General features: G+C 34.8%; 2 protein-coding genes across 2 annotated transcripts; one reads left to right on the top strand and one right to left on the bottom strand.

Moving 5' to 3' along the window:
- Positions 1-747: 747 nt before the first annotated feature.
- LOC138325473 (uncharacterized) lies at positions 748-6,054 on the bottom strand. The gene is made up of 5 exons (XM_069271157.1): positions 5,906-6,054; positions 5,108-5,230; positions 4,649-4,789; positions 1,642-1,767; positions 748-1,212 (listed from the first exon to the last, which is right to left on the bottom strand). Exons 1-5 carry the CDS (start codon positions 5,997-5,999, stop codon positions 782-784), a joined length of 915 nt encoding a protein of 304 aa, XP_069127258.1. The 5' UTR covers positions 6,000-6,054; the 3' UTR covers positions 748-781.
- Positions 6,055-7,821: 1,767 nt separating this feature from the next.
- On the top strand, positions 7,822-16,025 carry LOC138325470 (amyloid protein-binding protein 2-like). Its single transcript, XM_069271152.1, is given in 10 exon segments — positions 7,822-7,880; positions 8,934-9,582; positions 9,996-10,082; positions 10,084-10,686; positions 11,196-11,320; positions 12,413-12,518; positions 13,415-13,619; positions 14,002-14,182; positions 14,623-14,795; positions 15,158-16,025. Coding segments are annotated over 10 exon segments (2,439 nt in total). The 5' UTR covers positions 7,822-7,839; the 3' UTR covers positions 15,427-16,025.
- Positions 16,026-21,578: the final 5,553 nt, after the last annotated feature.

The following is a 21,578-nucleotide window of genomic DNA, read 5'->3' as shown; positions in this document are numbered from 1 at the left end:
TACTTTTTGTCGTTAGTTCTTTAAGGCAATCTGTTTATAAGTGAAGAAGTATCTTTTCTGAATTACGTTTGTAGATTCTCCATTGTACTGAGTCAATCAACCTAATGTTTTAAATGCTCAAGTTTCATGCTCAGCATTAATACAAGGTTGGTTCACTCAGTAAAAAGAATCCACTGGTAGCCCTGTACCAGATGCAGTAAAGGGACTGGAAACTATAGGCGACATCCGTCATTTCATAATGTCACGAACGATGGCAAAATGCATTGCCATTTGATTTTCAACACAGCAGCAAGAGACTGAAAGCTGGACAGTGACATTTATCTGTTAGAGGACGGGTTAATCAATGGAGATAGCCTCTCTCTGCCATTCTGCTTCTGGCTTCGTTTTGTGGTTCCGTCCGCATCCCCAAACAAGAACTGATGGTTTATACAGAGAGCCATGATGACAAGACGACAAAGAGCAGATCTAGATGCAATGGGATCGATTCAGCTATCAGATAATAGGTGTGAATTGAACAGAAGGGACAGAAATAATGAGGCCTTGAAACGGAATTTTAATGCTCTAGATATGTCTACCTGTTTGGGAAAATGTTGTATTTGAAACTATTCATATATAGCAGACCGGTAGATTCTAGTCTTCTTGTTTGATTCCGATACAGCTTTAAAGGAAATTCCAATTTCAAGGATAATAATTTTATGGAAATATTATTGCTGTTAATATTAAGACAGAACAAAATTAAAAGGAATCTTCAAATATGACGATATTTTTTATTGAATGATGTTTACAATGCAGCAATAAGATGGCCGGAAAAGGTTGCCCATTCGTAATGGGTTGAAATTCTCCCCGAATCATGAGTACCGTGTAGATGTCTAACCCAAACCTTGTCTCCGGCAGCACATTCAATGACCAGCACCTGCGACGCTTGGTCATATCCTTTTGTGTTGCCATGGAGACGCGCCAATAGGTGGTCGTTCTTTACCAGCCCGCAATCAATGATGGCTCTGGCTGCTGACGGGATGGTGGTGGCGAACTGGTACAGACCGTTGACAGGACAGGTAAACTTCCCATGGGCCTCGTTATATCCCCCGCCTTGATTTGTGATCACAAAATCAAACTTCACTGGTTGAACCTTTGTGACATGATCCGCACCAGAACTGGAATTTGTCAGGCGCACGTAGAAACCGATTTGATTGTGATGTGACGCACGTCTATCTGAACGAACGAAATCATATATCATCGATGAAATTAGTGCGGAGATTCTGTCATGTACTGATAATAATTCAATGTTTTCTGGAATATTAAATAACTTTTTTTTTTTTTGTCAGATTATTTTTCAATGTTATAATTGACACGACAATATATGCAATGTATGACACGACAATATATAACCGTATGCCACCTATCAGGTGTACCGAAAAATCATCGTTATCGTCTATAAATATATGTGGATCGGGCCGCAGACAAGACATTATTAAAAAATGGTCCTCGTGATTTTTCAGGAACAGCTTAGTCTTTTTCCATCATTTCCGTTATAAAGGAGAGCAAATTATGGTATATTTCAAAATGTTACTGAGTTTCATATCTGTTATGTCCAACTTGTTAGATGTTACATAATTTTTTAAATATGTTTCATAAACATACTTATCGACATAATTTCTTTGTGGTACTGTTTCATCTTTTCGTCCATGTTGTCTTCTGTTGTTTTCAGCTCCTCTCCATTTGCAACTGCTATCGCATCGACAGTAGACGCCAATGACTCCAATGAGTCTGAAAGTAAATAAAAGGAATAACAAGAATAAATGGTCACGTGAAATTCTATGACTTATATTCTAAAAGTCTAATATAAACTCTGGTTTGAACGACGGTCTCATCTTCTCGTATTCTTTATTATCGATTTAATCCAAGACCTATTTCACTCTTATCAATACGATACTAGACTTACTACAACTCAGTATATGTTTTGTACAATGCAGAGAGTTTGTCAAATTATCTTTGTAAGCAAACCATACTGTTAACTGACGAAATCAAGCAGCTCTGTGAGACATGATGATATTGCTAACAGATGATAAAAGTGCTAGAAGGAAAAAACTTGAGTTATGAAACACGGCCGAGTAAATGCATGGTTAGATTGACAATTCTTAACAAAAAATATATTCAAAACCATTGTAATGTTCAAACCTCTGAAAACTTTTCAAATATGTTGGATTTCATACACACCGAGCCGATGTTCAACTTCATCAGATGCAATGCTGTGTCCATAGCAGGAGAAAAGAAGGGAGGAGAACAAACCAAAGAAAAGTTGTACGTTCATATTTCCAGACGTCAGATTTCTTTCCTCACCTTCCGACCTGGTCTATGAAACCAGTAGAAGGTGATAAGAACTAGTGTCTTTGTTAACGTTAGCAACGCAGGCAAAGGTCGGCAAACGAATCTTTTTGATATTTAATAGTAGCCCATTTACAAAATTACCTATTTCAAAGATACTTGCGCACAAGCTGGTTTGCAACAAATCAGAAATGAAAATTCATCAGCCATTCGACAAATGAAATGCAGGTTTCCAAGGCCATTTCCATAGCAATTTTAATATTTTCAAAAATTTTGTTTTTGAAATAGATTTTTATCACAGAACCTGTAGAGATTTAGGATAAACAGCATTATGATATTAACCGTGCAAAATTGCGTTTCTGTGTCATCTGGTTCGCCTATGTCAGTACGTTGTTTATGACAGAATATAGATGGTTCATAAACATTTCTTCCTGTGTCATCCAGATGTACAAGTTCACATCAAAAGAGCCGTATAACGTTACACTGTGGTTGGTTCTGTGGCTTTGGAGTTGGACGTCGCTCTCTCTAGTCTTTAAAGAATTATTTAGTAGTTCTGTTTTTGGTTAAGATTTTGTCCATTGAGCTGCCTTCAGTTTTTCTATGAGATAGTCCAGGGGTTAGAGATCGTAAGTGATCGGAACCCCTGGTGTATCGAGGATGTACATATGTATAAGTCTAATCAACCGGATGTGTCATGCAGTGCAGTATTATATATAATACTAAACATACAGCTATATATGTAATTGTCTTATCTCTCTGCTCTTGATTTTTACACTGTATTATCAACAGACCGATATAGCCCAACTTTGTATATGGTTATCTGTTGTTTTACATGGCCTTCTTATAGACTTCATGCACTGTATTTATTCCTAGCGTATTATTGATTCAAAATGCACCGTCCTAGCGCTAGCTCATTTGGCATTTCCGTAGCTGAAATATCCACAGGAAATATGTGTTTTTAGTGTTTTGAACTGGAACATGTGAATATTTTCAAATAATTGAGATATGTATTTTGAAACTTAGTAAGGTTGTAGAGATCTGTACAATTTGAATATCAAACGCTCGTTGGTTTGCTATTAACTGTTGAGGAAGAAATCCGTTTTATTTATTGATAGTTAGCAATGGAAACGACTAGGAAATCAAAGTGATGCGATGTGTCGACTCTTTCATATCACAGAAATATCACATAAAACAAGGAGTACATGTATAATATATATGAGTAGATACTTCGGCTATTGGTATATAAAACAAAATTCTTCCTCAAGAGTTTAGAATAACGAGCGTTTGATTTCAAAGTTATGGAGAAAATATAGAGATCTCTCTGACCATAACATACTACAAAACACATGTTTCAATTTTTTGGAAATATTCGTTTCTTAAGTGTACTACCAAGCATGGAATCGACCAATCGAAATCAAAGTGACGCTGTAGTGTCTGAAGTGATAGAGCGGTTTTGCTATTTGTTGTGTGTGTGCAATTTTTTAACCAAAAATGCTATCGTTTCGCCGTTCCAGCTTCTTCATGTCAGAAGTGTCAGAAGCAAGCTATATCATATTTGTGGTCTGTTCATTTACAGCTTTGAGTTTGACATAATCATTTTGTCGGAATCCGTTCTACGCAGCTTTGGGGTTGCGTTGCCTAAAACAATATTGTTTTGTACCTACTATAGATCTGCGATTGTAAAAATGAAATTACTGTTAGTACATTGTAACTGTTCAAAAGAGTTACTATGGATACAGATTTCAAACCATAATTTATTATGTATATATTTAACATCTATACCCCGAAAAAAAGTGCACATGAATATTTTATATTATATTATGTTGATATGCCATCAAAACAGATAACCCATCGCTACCAAGGAAAGTTTACAAACTTTTATCATCACAGATGTCTTTGGCGTTACTGTGATAACTTCAAAAGATGTCACTATGTTTACTATAGTATAGATCTCTAACCATAAATATATCTCTGAAATACCTTGCAAAATTTGTATAATTGTAAATGACCGAATAACATAATATTCAACAAAAAAATTAATAAAGAGTAGTTATCAGATGACCGCTGAACGACGAAGTGTCTTGGTAATCGGAGACGATACCAGAGTCATGGCCGCCATTGACATGACGAATCCAGATTTGCTGGCCGGCGGAACATTCGAGAACCAATACCTGCGACGCCTGGTCAAATCCAGGACGGTTGGCATGGAGACGACCAACATGGGTACCGTCCATCACCATTTCGCAGTCGACGAAACCGCGCGATATTGACGAGATAGTTGTGGCGAACTGATATAGGCCATGTTGTGGACATGTGAATTTACCATTGGCGGCATTGTAGGCTCCACCCTGATTCGTGCGTACGTGGTTGAAGATAAGCGCCTGTTGGTTGTGAAGATGGCTACCCGCAGCACGTAAGTGTAGCTGTGTGTCAAAACCGATAACTGGATCAGTTGCCCGTCGTACTGGAAATGAACAATAAAAGAAAGATATTTTAACCTGAAAGTTAGATATGATAGGACACAATCACTGGATTACAATTATTGACTTTGTAGTTGATTCAGAATATGGGTTTTAACAAGTATTATTCGAGTGACGAGCCCTGAAACTTTGTGAAGAAGGAATAAGGCGGTGCCTTCAACAAAGTAGCAATGTTATCATAATGTGGATTCCTGGATGATATCTTTTGCTACAAAAAGTGTTATTTTACCAAAATATCGTTTGAGATTTATAATGCTGTGTTGTATTGAATTTTTGAATATTTTACACTGAATCTTACTTACACTTGACCTTTTCCTGTGTTGCTCCGTGTTGTAGCCTGTGAAGTCGTTGATCGATTTTGCCCAACTGATCTATATTGGTATCCACGGTAGTTTCTACCTTCGCTGCTAATTCCTCCAGCCAACCTAAAGATACAAAAAGATCATTGGATTGTAATGTTTAAATGTTATATCTGTTTGAAATTGTTCATATTATAAGTGTTTTACCTATTACCTTGTCTTCGTCGAAGCCGATTATGTCTTAACAGTGTAATAAATCACTACCAACTCCTACAAATTAATTCCATTCCAAAAGGCTTCTTAAACGTTTATCGGTCGACACCGTTTTTGTTCTAGGTATCGGATTTGACTTAAGTTTTCAACAAACAGGTATTTAAAGCAAAGCTGAAAGAAACGATTAATGTTGCTATACATTGTACATATGAAATACTGTTTTGTGTAACTATAATAGCGAAATTTTAGGATTAACTTCATATATCTTTTAAGTAGTGTTATGGAGATATAGCATCAGATTGTACTTTTAATGAACTGCGAAGCGGTTTATGTGGAGAATACACTTTGAATTATGTGATATCGCCCCATAACAAGAAAAAATTATCAATGTTAGTTCTTGTAATGCAATCTAATCCCGCGAATTTTCAAATTTCTGGAGGGACTTTTTTTCTGTGAAATCACTGAGCCTATTTCAGTCAATCAGAGATGGCGTTGCAAAAGGCGATGTCTTGTTATGTTATAAGATGATAACAAAAAGCCAATAGAAAGAAAACTCGTTACAAGGAAAACTAAATTATGACTTCTTACCAAGACGGTGCTCAACATTATCAGCTATGATCAGATTTCCACTGCCGAGGATGAACAACATCCAAACCCCAATATTCGTCACGGAGACCGCCATATTGGTAGTTGTTGTATTTTACATGTAGTTTCACTATCCAGTTATCTTATCTCGGTTAGAGATTGTTGTCGCCTTAATTTAATGTACTAGGTAGAAACTACTTGACGAATGTATAGCCTTAATCCTACGCACACCAGGAACTGCACATAAGACATTTTGTAGTAATTTTATCATTTAGCTGCACCTTTGTATGTATCTGATATGTGCATCTATGACTTGTTCACGATGCTAAGGGGGCGTCATCAGAAAGTGCTGTAGGTCAACAAGTTTTTAACAAATTAATAATGCTACAATGGAAACACAATTTTTATTTCTATTTTGCTAAGAAATTAATATTTGATGTTCAAAATCCAATTTCCTTCCATATCAATAGATCGTTTTTATTATTGCCATTTTCGCCTTGACAAGAAAAGCGCCAAAAGTTAAGGGGGAGGGGGAGCAAAATTATGTTTTAGCTAAGGCCATAGTTGTGTTTTTTTCGTTTTGCGTCCTTTGGATTCTCAAAAACCTACCAGCCAGCAAGGAAAAAAAACAAACACGAATTAAAAAAACACGGAGCCAACGCTTTGTTTGGGATGCTTCCACTTTAATCAGTTTTGTTCTTGCAAGTGGTAGAATAGACAATATTTCATAAATAATCTCCTTGTTAATGATTCATTGGTATGGAGCACAAAATTGAATGCAACAAACATATTTCAACATTAAAAATTATTAAAAGAATTGTCAGATTGAAGCATGAGAAAATGGTGTTTTTCACGGTGTCTGTTGTAAATTAATCTATTAAATGCTGTTGCTCCATATAATATAGCCTTTATAAAAAAAGAACATTTAATAATAGCCTATATATGCATTGTATTGGAACTTGTTTTCTGTATTTTATACATACATATGCAACACCGTGACAACAGTACATCCATCATAATTCCGCTTTGTCATTCTCTGCAAGTCAGCACTGACCATGGCGATTCATACTTTCATTAACCCAAGTTGTCATAACTGTTCTACGACAACTACATAATCGACATACAGTCTGTTAGAATAAAACTACAATATGATTTTTAATATTTGGAAGTTTAATTAAACCAAAGAAAAAAAAAGTCTGTTACACTATTTGACTAAGAAATAGTGTGCATAAATACATGTACGTGTGTCCAATCAGCGATGTCTCTTTGTTCAGTCAAAAGAATTGCTATGGATTTTATCTCGAGCTCGGGCACTGGCCAAACAAGAATCTTCGAATAAGTTTGGTTCTCATACTTGGAATGCATATGGATATGTTATCGTTCAGTTAAGAAATTTGGTCATTATTCTAAATGACCAAAATGTATACGACCGAATATGACAACTTTTTTAGCCGTCCTCACCCCGTATATTTCAGAGAAAAAAAATCCACCCCCTAAAGAGCAACTAGACATTGCTAAGTTTCATTGCCAGTAGCAAAGCCATATTCGTTGTTATTTTAAGTGGTCCCGTTCAGTCGCCGCTCTGAATACCACATCCGGGTAAATGCTACTGTAAGGTAAAAGTGAAATCAGAATAATTAAATTTCCGGAGATTACGATAAAATTCACGATATAATAACCTTCTCCCAAAATAAACCAATTATCTCTTTCGTAATTTGATAACTATTTATTTAATATTGGATATGATGCTATACATTTCCAGTTTCACACGTCACATTTATTTATGTCAAATATTCGGACTATCCGGCTACGGTTGTTATCTCAACTTCCGGGTTTAAAAAACTATGAGACGATCATTAGGTGTGCCCCAAATTTGTGTATCAAAAGTCAATAACGTGTTTCTTTATGCAGTTTGACAAATTTATGACGAAATTGAAATGGCAGGCACCATTCGGAAAGATACATTCATCCTCTCTGAGTAAGTACTGACATTTGCCACTTGATTTTATCTTGTTGATGATGCTGAACATACCTTAATCACGAAAGAACATTGCCGTTGCTAAGGAAGCGACAGGTGCTCTTTTTCGTTTTTATCTAATCATAGGTGTCTATCACACTAATTAACCAAAGACTGGTGGCATGAAAATATTCATAAAAGTCAATACATATTTTTTTTCTCATTAACCATAATTGCAATGGAAGTAATGAACTTGATAAATCTTAATTAGTTGTAATCATTTTGATTTATTTTAATCCTCAATTATTTTTTCTTAACTTTTCACTGTTTGCAGTATACAAATGTCAGTAGAACATATCGATTTTTTTTAAGTCTATTGAATAGTTTATATTAATTTTGCTTTGTTTCTAAAAAGTATAAAGATTATGGAACATAATGGACATGTTTCAATATAGAGATATTCAGTTCAGGTTCAGATGCTTAGAGTATTGATTGTAAAATTGTAATATATTACATGCATATATCAGTCAGATTTCAATGGCGGGGTATTAGGGCCATTACATAATTTTATAAATTGTGCGTAAAAGATAATAACTTGCACGTACAAGATACTAAGTTGTACGACTACATTAAGATACAATGTACTAAGGTGTAAGTGCAAGATGATAACTTGTATGTACAAGATAAATAAAATCATATAGTGGCCCTAATACGCCGCTATAAATTTCCAGGCTTGTGTGGTTAATGAATTGAATGTAAATGTAGCGAAATTGGACTGGCTTGTGTATGTAACCAGGTTCACGTACAATAATGTAGCTCATATGATCTACATTTAGACTGTCTGGCTAGTGGTTCTATTGTTTGAATCCTGCTTAGTTGCTACATTTCGATCCTCCTTTCCTGTTAAATAAATAGCTTAATGTTTATCTCAGCAAAAGGCTCCTAAAAAATAAAAACCTATGCCTAATGTTTGAAATGCATTGTAGATTTCAGAGATCTACTTTGATTTCATGTATCTGAATTTTAAATTGGATTTTCTAAAATAACAATTGGATATACATATTGTCTTTTCAGCCAAAAAAGTACAGACACCATGTCAGGCATAGACAGACAGAATGTGATGAGATTACGCATCAACAGGATAGCTTTGGTTCAGGAGCTGAAAATTGATCACATCATAGGGGCCCTGATAGAGCACAATGTCATCAATAACTCAGACCAGAGAAAGATATCGCATGGTACTACTCATGCAGACAAAGCTCGTATCCTCATTGACTTACTACCCTCAAAAACAAACATCCCAGATTGGTACAATATCTTCCGAGATACTATGATGAATCCAGATGCAGGTCCAGAGGTAAGAAAGAGGTACCGTTCTCTGGTGGAGTTTCTGGATAACACCGTCATACACCGTCCAACTTCTCAAACAACAAAATTTAGTGAGAGCATGGACAAGCGGAGACTGCCTCATTATGATCCAGTACCACCAATCACAAAGGACAACAAGGATAAGTCTAAGCCCCAAAATGTCCTCAACCTTGACGACGAAAGACAGGGAGTATCTCAGGACCGGGAAATAGAGAAACAGGCCAAGGACATGGCCCCAGAGAGAGGGGACAAGTTAACTCCCTGGAATCAAGACAACCAGGACTCCATGACACTCGTCAAAGGGTTCTTCCAACAGTGGGTACCAACTCCTGATAACTTCAGATCCCTACTGCAGGTAAGGTGATTAATTATTGTATGTTCACTTGTAAGCATTCTTTTGCATATATATTTTGCTTTTTCAAAATTATTTTCTTTATGCCTCTGCCATAACGTGGGGAGGGGGATACATGCATAATGTTACACATATTTGTTCTGTCCCATCTGATCCTGTCCTGTCCTGTCCCATTTATATTTCATAAAATATGGCAGCAGCAGCTAGGTCACTCATTCACATAAATAGATCTTTTATACATTTCTCCTTTACTTAATAATTAGAAAAAAGTCTTTTGGGTCTAATTTTTATGATTAAACTAGTAATGATAGAGGATCACCTTGTACAAAATCAGGGACGTTAAGGAATTTGTAAATTTATTGAAAATATATTTCATTTTCTACAACATTCACTTTTACATGTACAATAATTAATAGGTTCCTGAAGACCATTTCCAGGCCCTTCAAGACTCTACTCTCCCAGATGACAAAGCACAGCTAGCATTGGAGACAAAAGCTTTAGAAAAAAATCAGGAAATTGGAGCTTGTAGCGGTACTTGGACGAAGAAAACAGCTACCACAGGGCTTTGAACTCTGCATGTGTGACGTGGTTCATGAGATTCTATTTGACTCAGAAAACTACCACCTGTATTTCAAATATTTCAGGAATCTTCAGGATTCTGAAGTACATTTACTCAGTGACATTGTGGATTCTTACTCTTCTATAATGCAAGCGATGGATCCTTCCAAATCAAGTGACGACACAAAACAGGCAATCAAGTTAGGGTTCCACTTGATAGACTTCCTTGCTGAATTTGGATACTTTAAGGAAGCAGAACTCATCATGGCAGTTCTTCTAGTTGTCCTTAATCAAACCGACAACATGGAAACTTGGATGACAAAATATAATGGTTTTGTGAAGCTGATGCGATTACGGAATATGAACTATGACTTTAGTGGGGCATACAATGCTTACATGATGGCAACTGAGATGACATGGAAAATCAACATGATGTCGTTTGGACAAGATTTGATACCAAAGGCTGCGATTTACAATGAGATTTGTCAGATGAATCTGGAACGAGGATCCATAAATGCTGCTTATTCTTGGGCACAAAGAGCTTTAAAGGTAAAAAGAATTATAAACCAATAGGAAAGATTTATTTTAGTGCTTTTTGCATCAGAAATTAAAGCATTGAAACAAAATTGTGCATGTGCTGAGTGAATTTTCTGTATCATTGCTATCTTAACATAATGTGAAAATTCAAATTAATCAATGCACTAACTTATAACATACTGTTCCCAATCAATTACTATGTGCTAAAATTTGATTGTTGTGGAAGAAGATACATTTTTATAGTATATTCTGCTGTCTTTCACAGAAATATACAGAGCTTCCTATAACATTAAATCATTTTATTTTAACTTCAGAAAAATTGCAAAATAAATTTAATGTTTAATAGGATACCCTAATATAAAATTACTCGTAGATATGATGTAATCAATCAGTTTTTCACTTGATCTATTACGACCCACTCAAGAAGAACTGTGATACTGTAATTGTAAATTATTTGATATCTATAATTATCTAAGATACATCATAAAGACATCCTCATGAACTTCTTTATGTTTTGGTAGGAGGTGCAGGAGACAGACTGTGTCAATGTGATCAACATTCTATGTACAGCTGTTATAGCCTACAGCTCCAAGTGGCAAGTGAAGCGAGCTGAGACATTGGCTATCCATGCTGTTCAGCAGGCCAGGTGAGTCTGTTAGGGCCATTAGCAGCAGGCCAGGTGAGTCTGTTAGGGCCCAAGCAGCAGGTCAGGTAAGTCTGTTAGGGCCAAGCTGCAGGTCATGTAAGTCTGTTAGGGCCAAGCAGCAGGCCTAGTGAGTCTGTTAGGGCCATTAGCAGCAGGCCAAATGAGTCTGTTAGGGTCCAAGCAGCAGGCCAGGTGAGTCTGTTAGGGCCAAGCAGCAGGCCAGATGAGTCTGTTAGGGCCAAGAAGAAGGCCAGGTGAGTCTGTTAGGGCCCAAGCAGACTAGGTGAGTCTGTTTGGGCCAAGCAGCAGGTCAGGTGAGTCTGTTAGGGCTAAGCAGCAGGTCAGGTGAGTCTGTTAGGGCCAAGCAGCAGGCAATGTGAGTCTGTTAGGGCCAAGCAGCAGGCCATGTGAGTCTGTTAGGGCCAAGCAGCAGGCCATGTGAGTCTGATAGGGCCAAGCAGCAGGCCATGTGAGTCTGTTAGGGCCAAGCAGCAGGCCATGTGAGTCTGATAGGGCCAAGCAGCAGGCCATGTGAGTCTGATAGGGCCAAGCAGCAGGCCATGTGAGTCTGTTAGGGCCAAGCAGCAGGCCAGATGAGTCTGTTAGCGTCAAGAAGCAGGCTAGGTTAGTCTGTAAGGGCCAAGTTAGATCTTTATATAGCTCTCCATGCTGTTCAGCTTGGTAAATTTGTTATTTAGACGCTATAACACAAATGTAACATAATAAATCATGGTCAGCAGTGTAAAACTAATTGTAGATTTAATTTGTTTTTGAGGCTGTCATGATTCATTAATTTAATCATACTGAAAAAATAATTGTTTTTGAAATCTGATAGCAAGTGAGGAATTTTGAAAAACAAATATTCTAATATTCTAGTACTTGTTGGTTGCCTGTCAAAGTAAAAACAAAATATCACATGTAGAAGATAAAAAATACCACTTTTGCATAAAACTAAATTAGATGATGCAATATTATTGGTAGCAATTTAGATCCCTCTGAAAAAGTGGTAAAATGGAAAAGTTCAAATAAAAGAGATTTGTGAGGTACCATCCTCAGTTTGTTTATTCTAATGATACTTAAATTCTCTACCAGATCCATGTTTGGGCCCCGGCATCCAATGTACCTGAAGGCACTGCTGGCTTTCTGTCACTTCTCAAATGAATTCAAACAGGACCAGGCGGGTCTAGATGTTGCTCTGGTAAGCATACCCTAGGTAGCTGTCTTCCAACTTTTTGAAAGTTCTCATGAGGGAGAAAATGCAGGAGTATATTTTCAACTCAACGTAACATTTTGTGGGCAATCTAAGTTAAGGGGAGATAATTTACAACTTGAAATTTCCTCTTGACAGTGACCTCTCAGCTCTGTTTACTCTATAATGCCAATATTTATGTTGTATAATATATTATAAAAAGCAGTTTATGATACATTAATATAATGATATCAATCTTGGCCCTGAGATGTAACAAGACATATCTTATTAGCTAGCATATGATGTACATAGCTATGCAATTCAGTTAAGTCTTTTATACAATGTTGAAGCATATTGTAGAAACACGGAGAAAACACTTTAAAGTAAATAGTCGGGCAAAGGAAGGCAAAAATTGGTAAAAATGGTTTTGATACAAAATGTATATCCAGTACATGTATAATTTCTCATGAAATAGAAAAATAAAATTTCCCATCAAATTCGCTCTGCATGCGGAGAAATTGATTTATATCATCAGGAATCCTAAAACATCCTTCCGGCTGGTTATATTCTTGTTGACATTCCTGCACAGCCACACTTTCAGAATTTATTTATAGAACTGTGCTAAAGTTACATGGGGCCTTTCCATAATTTCAATTGTAAAAACTGGACAACGTAAGCAGAACTTTTAAACAGAGTTTTGATATATAATGACTTTTGAAAGGCCATTGAACACATCTAAACTGGTTTTCATTGCCCGACATTTCACTTTAAAGTAATAATGATCTTGATGTCAATTTAAATTTCAAAGCATTAACATGGCTATGGTCAAGCAATAAACAAATACTTTATAGCATATAGAAAAGATCAACCAATGTATTTACCATGAATTATCTCCCCTCCCCCAGCATGCGTTGGCAGTGGCACATAAGATCTACGGCTGTGATATGATCATGACAGCACTCGCTCACCGTGCTGTATGTAAGGCCATGCTTGTCCTCCAGAAGTTTGACGAGTTTAACTATAATGAACACGCTAATGAGGGCTTGAGGAAGGCTCGTATTCTACTCAGGGACAATCACCCAATGCTGTATCTCTTCCTCCATACAGCAGGTAATATCACACTTCTGTTTGTCATCACTTTAAATCATCATACCCTTGTCACCCTAAATACATTTTTAAAAAACAACAGGGTATAGAATGTATAAATGTACAAGTAGAGGTTAAATTCTATTAATAATTAACAAAAAGGTACCCTGGTTAGTTTTCATTTTTTGATGATTACTGGGTATGAGTGCTTTAATTGTGACATGTACATCCGTATTGGTACTTTTCATGAGATTCTTGGTAAAATTAGGATGAAATACATTCTGGCAACATGCAGGAACTTTTGTTACAAGTGATGAAATAAGTGATAGAAAACATGACAAAGCATATGAAATGTATTTTTTTTTGTTTTGTGTAAATTCATTTGTTTTATTTTGTCTAAATAAAGCCACATCCCTCCAATGGAAAGCCCTCCACTCCTCAAAGGATATGATGAATGCGACCTTGACTTTGGCGGAGACCGAGGCTAAGATTGCTATTGGTATTGTTGAGGAATTTTATGGGGACCTGAGTGTGAGAGCTGCACAGATGTACTCCTTATTGGGGCAGATCTACTCCAAGATGGACCGGTAGGTTCACTATACTGCTGTAATTTTATCAAACAAAATATTGATTCTCCCCCTGAAGATGCTCCCACTATCATTACAAAACTGCAAATGGATGGAAAAGTTATTTTCTTTATCTCAACATATTAAAACATCATCAACTTTTACATGAAGTAGTGAATACTGGTTGAGGACAAACAGGTACTGTGTTCTCTTAAATGTGACTATTCTTGCTATCATTAAGATTAGAGATATATCAGAATGTGAAAAGCACACAGGGACATGGCACGATATTCTACAAACAGTGCATTATTATATACATATATATAATTATTGGTTAGAAATTCATGCCAAGGATAGGCATTTCATACAACAATGATGATTAAATAAGTTTTTGAAGAATAAAATTTCTTTATTTCCTTAGCTATATGCTCACTAGGGTGTGTTTCATAAATGTTTTGTAGACTACCAGAAGCAGAGAAGATGCTGTATAAGAGTGCTGTGGTTTTCAAGGTGTGCCTTAGCCCGAGCAGCAACTTCCGCCTGCTGGCAATGGCTACACTGGGCACCTTCTACAAGATATTTGACAAGCCTAAAGAAGCTATCCTCATGTTCAATGATGTCATCTACAACTTAGGTAACTTTCAATGAAACATATAAATACTGATAACTACACAAAGAATCAAAGTTTTTTGAAAATTACTTATATTCATTTATCATGAGAAAAGGTGATAAAATTGGTTGATATTAGAAACGAAGAAATCGGATGATCATAGTTATGGTTGATATTAAATATGAAAAAATTGGATAATCACATTGAAATTTGCCATGTTTTAATCCATTACATAGCTCTGGCTGATATTGAAGGTAGCTGTTTAAGGCTTAAGCTTATCATTCGCGACCAGAAAATGATGAAAATATGTCAAGGTAAAGGAATATGCCATAATAACATGAAAAATCAATTTAGAGTCACTTGAATTTATTTAAATTGTCTTGCAGAAACATGTGGGGTATATTTGAAGTGGGTCCATGTGTGCTTTGAGCACCTGGTGAGCACCCTCCAATCTATAAGTCTGAACAAGGAGGCTGATGAGGTACAGATCAAATTGTCACAATGGTTACGCGACCACCCTGTATATGACCGTGTGATCACAGTGGAAGACCTACAGGAGAAAGCTGTACCCTTCAGTAAATTTCAGGAGGACTTCAATGTTTGGGAGAAACATACCAAGAAACTGATGAACGCTGTAATGAACAAAATGAAATAAACAGAAGAAACTTGGGGGCCTTTTAATCTACCGTTGATGAGTCATGCTTGACATGCTTGACATGAACTGTTGGCCAAATTGATAACAACTACTTTAGTAGTTCCTGATATTTATTGCTTTGATTGAAATTTCCATTATAGAATTTCATGGTTTTTGTATCTATTTTTGTATTATTTTGATAAAATCTTTCCGAAATTTCAAAACTATTAGTAATTGCCTACTTTGTGTCAAATGTAGTTTCATAAATGTGCAAACCTACATCAAATTCATGTTGGTACTTGAAAAGAAATTAAAATGATGAAATAAATTCCCACTGCCAATTAGGAACAAAAAATGTCAAATGAAATGTTTTTTCTGTAATCTGTATAATTCAGTAGATTTCAGGATAATGTTATCAATTTCACTTTTTACCTCAAATTGTATCAAAGTTTGGATAAAGCAGCTTTTGAAGCATGTGAAGTCCTACTTGTACAATTTGCAATCATTTCCAGAGTCATTGTGTGGGCATGATGTTATAAAGGAATACATAGTTATCAATTATTGATATGTCATTGTTATCCTAATTAGTTTTCCCTCTAAATAGATCATTTAAAAAAAAGAATCTTAAGAGCTATTTTTTGTTTATTGTGGTGTATGTAATAAAGTAAATTAAAAGAAATAACTTAATGATAATTTATACTATTGTAAATTAAAATGAATATGTGATATTAAAAAATAAATAGTTTGCTCAACCAATAAACAATCATTATTATATGCATGCAATACTAATCTCATCTTAAATTATTTGATCTTTTGACAACAAAGAATAATCACTTTTTGAGAAATATAAGCAATTACAATGGTGGAAATACTTTTGTATTTCTAATATTGGCCTAGATATTTAGAAAGCAGATTATCTGTTTGTATCAAATATAAGTTTGTTTTCAAATTTAAAAAAAGGAAGATAATTATAAGTAATACTGTACTTCAAGGATAAAATGTACAGTAAAACATAAGCAAACCTGTGGTGACCAAAAAAAAACAAACCTTGTTTATAATTATAAGCACAATAAAACTTGTTCAATGTATTTTGCACTGTATGATAGATAACTCAGTCTTCAAAAAGCAATCTCTTCATGAATGCAACAGTACAGTTTTGTATGTAAAACACTATAATTATATTTTTATATGTATCTTTAATATATTGTCTATGTTATGTGTTGTGATATGTTCTTTGTTATCTACTGTATATTTTATAAACTATATCACTGTTTTACTTTTCAATGCACCGCTAAATCTATCTTTCCTCATCACATTTACATCATTTTAATTCCAAAGGATATATTTTTGAAATATGCAATTAATACGACTGGATGATTTCTTTAAAATATAACATAATACTAAGCTATATTTTCGTAGTTTATTTTTTTGGTTATATTCCTTTCTTGTTTATTTTAAATACTTTTTATCCTAATTCATGTATTTTACAGATTTCCATTTTTTTCTCTCAAATGTATGTAATGCATTCATACTGTATTCATGTATACAGCTCTAGTTTTTATTACTGCATGGATTTTCTCAAAGAAGCCCATCTTTTTTTGTAAAATATATATTAATTTAAATTAACTTATTTGTTTTTAAAGGGATAATATAATGGGTACGTTGCAAGTAGCAAACTATTTCTGAAAAAAATGACGATTAGTGAAGAGGGTTTATTGTAAAAATGGCCATGTTTTCATAAGCCATGCTTATTTGCAGATATGAGATGTTGTTATTTTGTCTGTATTTGATACCACAATGTTTATTTTTGTTTGTTTTACACTAATTTTCCACCATATGTGTGTACACCCTTATTATGTATTTTACGTTCAAGGTATATTTTAATGTCGATTAAATGTGTGTATGATATAGGTAATTTTGTTTTATTTGCAAAATTCAGCTGTGATCAATACATTTATATACAGGATTCAGGAAGTTATGAACATTAGTTTAAACAATATTTTATTCAAAGATAAGACAATACATGTAGAATACAATTCAATGATGTACATTAGGATTTGGTAACAAGCTTTAAGCTTATGTAAAACCATCTCCTTATTTGTGGTAGGCGTATATCTTATAAAGTAGAGTAGAAAAAAAAGCTATGGATAAACAACAGTGTTACTATCCGGGTACTGATCCAGATTTCCATAATTATTTACAATTGTATACAGAAATAGCATATCCTATGTCATGTAAATGGTATGGTTATAGACAGAGAATATATACATTGTATCTCGAACCATCTGTACGTACGCGTACGTATGCATATGTAAAAGGAGGGTAAACCTAGTAAAGGAACAATATTAATATTGTATTTGACTTTATAATACACAAATTACAACATGTTTATGTAATTATAATCATTACAATTACACTTATACAATAAAGAAATAAACTGTAAACTTTAAGCTTAGGACCTTTATAGAGTACAGTTCACTCGTGTAAATTATCTTTATAGTAAACAAACTACATTTAGTTATGTACAGTAAATACAGAGCATTGTAATCATTCGTATGCAAACATGAAATATAAAAATTGCAAGTAAGACCTTAATAGAGCACAAGTATTGACCAAGGTAGATTAATCTATACATATATTTATATGAGTAATAGATTCATGCATTTACTTTATAGTAAACAGGTTACAACTAGTTGCAATCACATATGTATAAATAAAATATAATTGTGACATGTAGGACTTAATGAATACGGATATTGACAAGGTATATGCTTGGCATAGTTTACTTAGTTACATCATAAAAAAATTAGAGTAATTACATGATTAGCCAAAACTCTCACTCTTTATAATAAATTGTTGAACAGCCAAGATAATCTCTTCATTTTGTTGTACAGTAAGGTTTGGACTTCCCCATAGTAAACAAGTGGTATTTAAGTCATAATTCAGCGTCCAAATATATCGTTCTCTTAAATTTATATATTTTTCACAAGCAAACAAAAAATGAAAGTTGTCCTCAATATATCCACATGTACAAAAATGATCATCGTTAAGATTTTTATCAAAGAGATGTGCTTTTAAGCTACTACATTGTAATCGAAGTCTGGTAAGATATATTTGGGATTTACGGTTCCCGCAGAATCGATAACTAGGCGGTTTACTTCTATTTCTATCAAGATATGTTTTTTAAGGCAATTACGGAGGGGTTATCTCTAATGGAAGTTGGAAGTTCGTTCCACAGGTGAATAGTGGTAGGAAGGAAAGAATTTTGATAAGAACTAGTGTTAGTCTTAATAGTGTATAAAAGGTTTGATTGCCTAGTTCTTAGGCTATGTACATTTACTTCAGAATTTCTTCTAGGTTGTAAATTTGAAAGAGAAGGAGGAGTATGATGATGAATTATGTTATGAAGCTTTATTATTTTGTGTTTTTTCCTACGTTCTGCTAGTGTATCCCAACCTGTATCTTTATATAAAAGGTCAATACTAACTAATTTTGTTGCCCCAGTAACTATTCTTGCTGATTCCTTGTGTATTGATTCTAATTTATTGTTCAAAAAAGTGGAAGAGAGTCCCATACGACGTCAGCATACTCAAGTATAGGCATAATATATGAGAAATATATACGTTCTAAAGTGTTTCGGTCAAGACAAAATTTAAGTTTTCGTAATACTGCAAGTCTTTTGGATGCTTTTGAAATAATACTGTCGACATGATTAGTCCAACTCAATTCAGTGTTAAAATATAGACCTAAATGCTTATGAGATATAACTGGGTTTACGTTAGTATTGTTCATACTTATTTGCGGGAGATTACTTTTTGTAACTTTTTTACTGACTAATAACGATTCTGTTTTATTTGCATTAAAAGTGACTAACCACTGAGTGGCCCATGATTGAATTTTGTAGAGATCGTTATTTATAACATTAGCTGCATTAATTGCATTATCTATCACTAGATAAAGAGTAGTGTCATCGGCGAATAGTTTGATGATACTGCTTATATCCGATACTATATCATTAATAAATATTAAAAACAGTAAAGGTCCTAATATGGAGCCTTGAGGAACGCCAGATTTAATAGTGCTATAATCTGAAAATTCTCCATTAATTACAACTCGTTGTTTTCTACTAGAGAGATAACTTTTAAACCACCCCAGAATGTTTCCCGTAATGCCTGCATTGTTTAGTTTATATAGTAATCCCTTGTGCCAAACGCGATCAAACGCTTTACTTATATCTAGAAAAATAATTTGTACTTCCTTTCCGTGATCTAATGCTCTACCAATGTCGTTAGTGATATTTAACAGTTGATTTACAGCAGAATCACCACTTCTAAATCCTGATTGGTGCTCAGTGAAAAAGGAAGAATCACGCAGAAAGTTATGAACATGTTTAAAAATGCACCTTTCCATTACTTTACCTATTATACTTATTAGTGAGATTGGACGATAATTGGAGACAGTACTTGGGTCGTCCTTTTTAAATATGGGGATTACGTTTGCCCTTTTCCATACATCGGGATAACATTGATTACTTAATGATTTATTAAAAAGATTACAAAGAGGTCCTATTAATTGTCGTTTGCCTTCTTTTAATAATTTGCCACTAATCATATCGGGTCCGGTTGCTTTAGAAGCATCTATCATATCAATGGCGTCAGACACGTCTTGGGGTGTGATATTGATTTCATCAAGTTTAAAGGTATGATTATCATTAATATTCGGTAGAGTTTGATGTGAATCGTCAAGTTCAGTTTGTTGGACGAAATAGTCATTAAGTATATTGGCCTTTTCTTTGTCAGTGGTGTATTCGATATTATTGTAATTCAAAGTTGGTATGTCAGTTGTTTTGCATGAGAACTTTGTTAGGGAGTTCAGGGTTTTCCACCATTTTCTGGACGAACTAGATGTAGATTGTAACTGGGAGGATATTCTATTATAGTAATTATTTTTTGCATTGCGGATAGCATCGACACAGGCATTTCTTACTTTCCTGAATTTATCCCAGTGTAGAGGATTTTGTGTATGTTTAGCTTTAGCATGGATTCTTTTTCTAGCTCTGATTAATTTACGTATATTATTATGTATCCAGGGAGGATCATGTTTTCGTAGTATTATCACTTTATTTGGTATAGTATCTAAGGCAACTCTTGATATCGTCATAGAAAGACAATCTGCAGTGTTATCAACTGATAATGCCTCTGTTTCGTTCCAGTTGACATTACTCAATTTATCACGATAATTGGAAAAATCGCAATCTTTATATAGCCATATACGACGTTCAATACATTTATTATTTGGTGGTCGTTTAAATTTCAAATAGGCATATATGGGACAGTGATATCTCAGGTTGCAATTTAGAAATGGATCACCTACATACGAATGTTCAACAATATCACAATTGTTGACGAGGAACACGTCAAGTAAGGAACTTGAAGTTTCGGTAAAATGTGTTGGCTCAGTAATTAACTGCTTTAGGTCGAATTGGTGCATAATGTTTTTAAGGGCACTATTGCTCGTTGATAGTATATTGTCATTCAAATCTCCAGTAATGATAATGTTAGTAATGCCGATATTAAATGCTAATTCTAGAGAATAGTGGATCATATCCCAATATTGGTCGGTAGCGTTTGGTGGGCGATAAAAAGTACCGAGTAAAAGTTTCTGTGATCCTAGCTTTAATTCTAGCCAAACACTTTCGATGTTCCTTACCTCGAGATCTGTACGCCGTTTAACAATTATTTTTTTCCGAACGTATACCGCAACGCCGCCGCCAATTCTATCTTGCCTGCTATGAAAAAAAGGAGGATAAAAATCGTCATTAATTAGGTCGTTCAACGACTCGTTCATAGGGTTTAGCCAGGTTTCAGTGAATGCCAGCACGTCAAACACATTAAGTTCTGTAAATAACACATCAATTTTAGGTAGGATGCTCTGTACGTTGTAGTGCACAAGACTTATATGTTCATCGTCTGAAGGAGGACCTGGATTTTGTTCAATATCTCCACATTGTACAAGAAGATCGAGCAGACTTAAGAGGATGTTTAATGATATAATAGAAAGTAGTAAGACATACCATAACTTAGGTAGTCCATGGACATGGGTATTATCTGACCCTTTTATGATTATACCATTAATATAAAGAAAAATGCACATAATTACAGGTAAGGCTTTCC

The sequence above is a fragment of the Argopecten irradians genome, chromosome 6 (assembly GCF_041381155.1).
Source record: "Argopecten irradians isolate NY chromosome 6, Ai_NY, whole genome shotgun sequence".
NCBI classification, from domain to species: domain Eukaryota; kingdom Metazoa; phylum Mollusca; class Bivalvia; order Pectinida; family Pectinidae; genus Argopecten; species Argopecten irradians.
Note: the sequence above shows the minus strand (reverse complement) of the source record. Positions and strands in the feature narration are given on the sequence as shown.

Coding starts and splice junctions, on each gene's coding strand:
- LOC138325473 (XM_069271157.1), bottom strand. CDS start 5,999: ATGGCGGTCTCCGTGACGAATATTGGGGTTTGGATGTTGTTCATCCTC. Junction 1,768..4,648: donor AGCCTACAATGCCGCCAATG/GTAAATTCACAT, acceptor ATTTACTTTCAG/ACTCATTGGAGTCATTGGCG. Junction 1,213..1,641: donor CAAAGAAATTATGTCGATAA/GTATGTTTATGA, acceptor TCGTTCGTTCAG/ATAGACGTGCGTCACATCAC.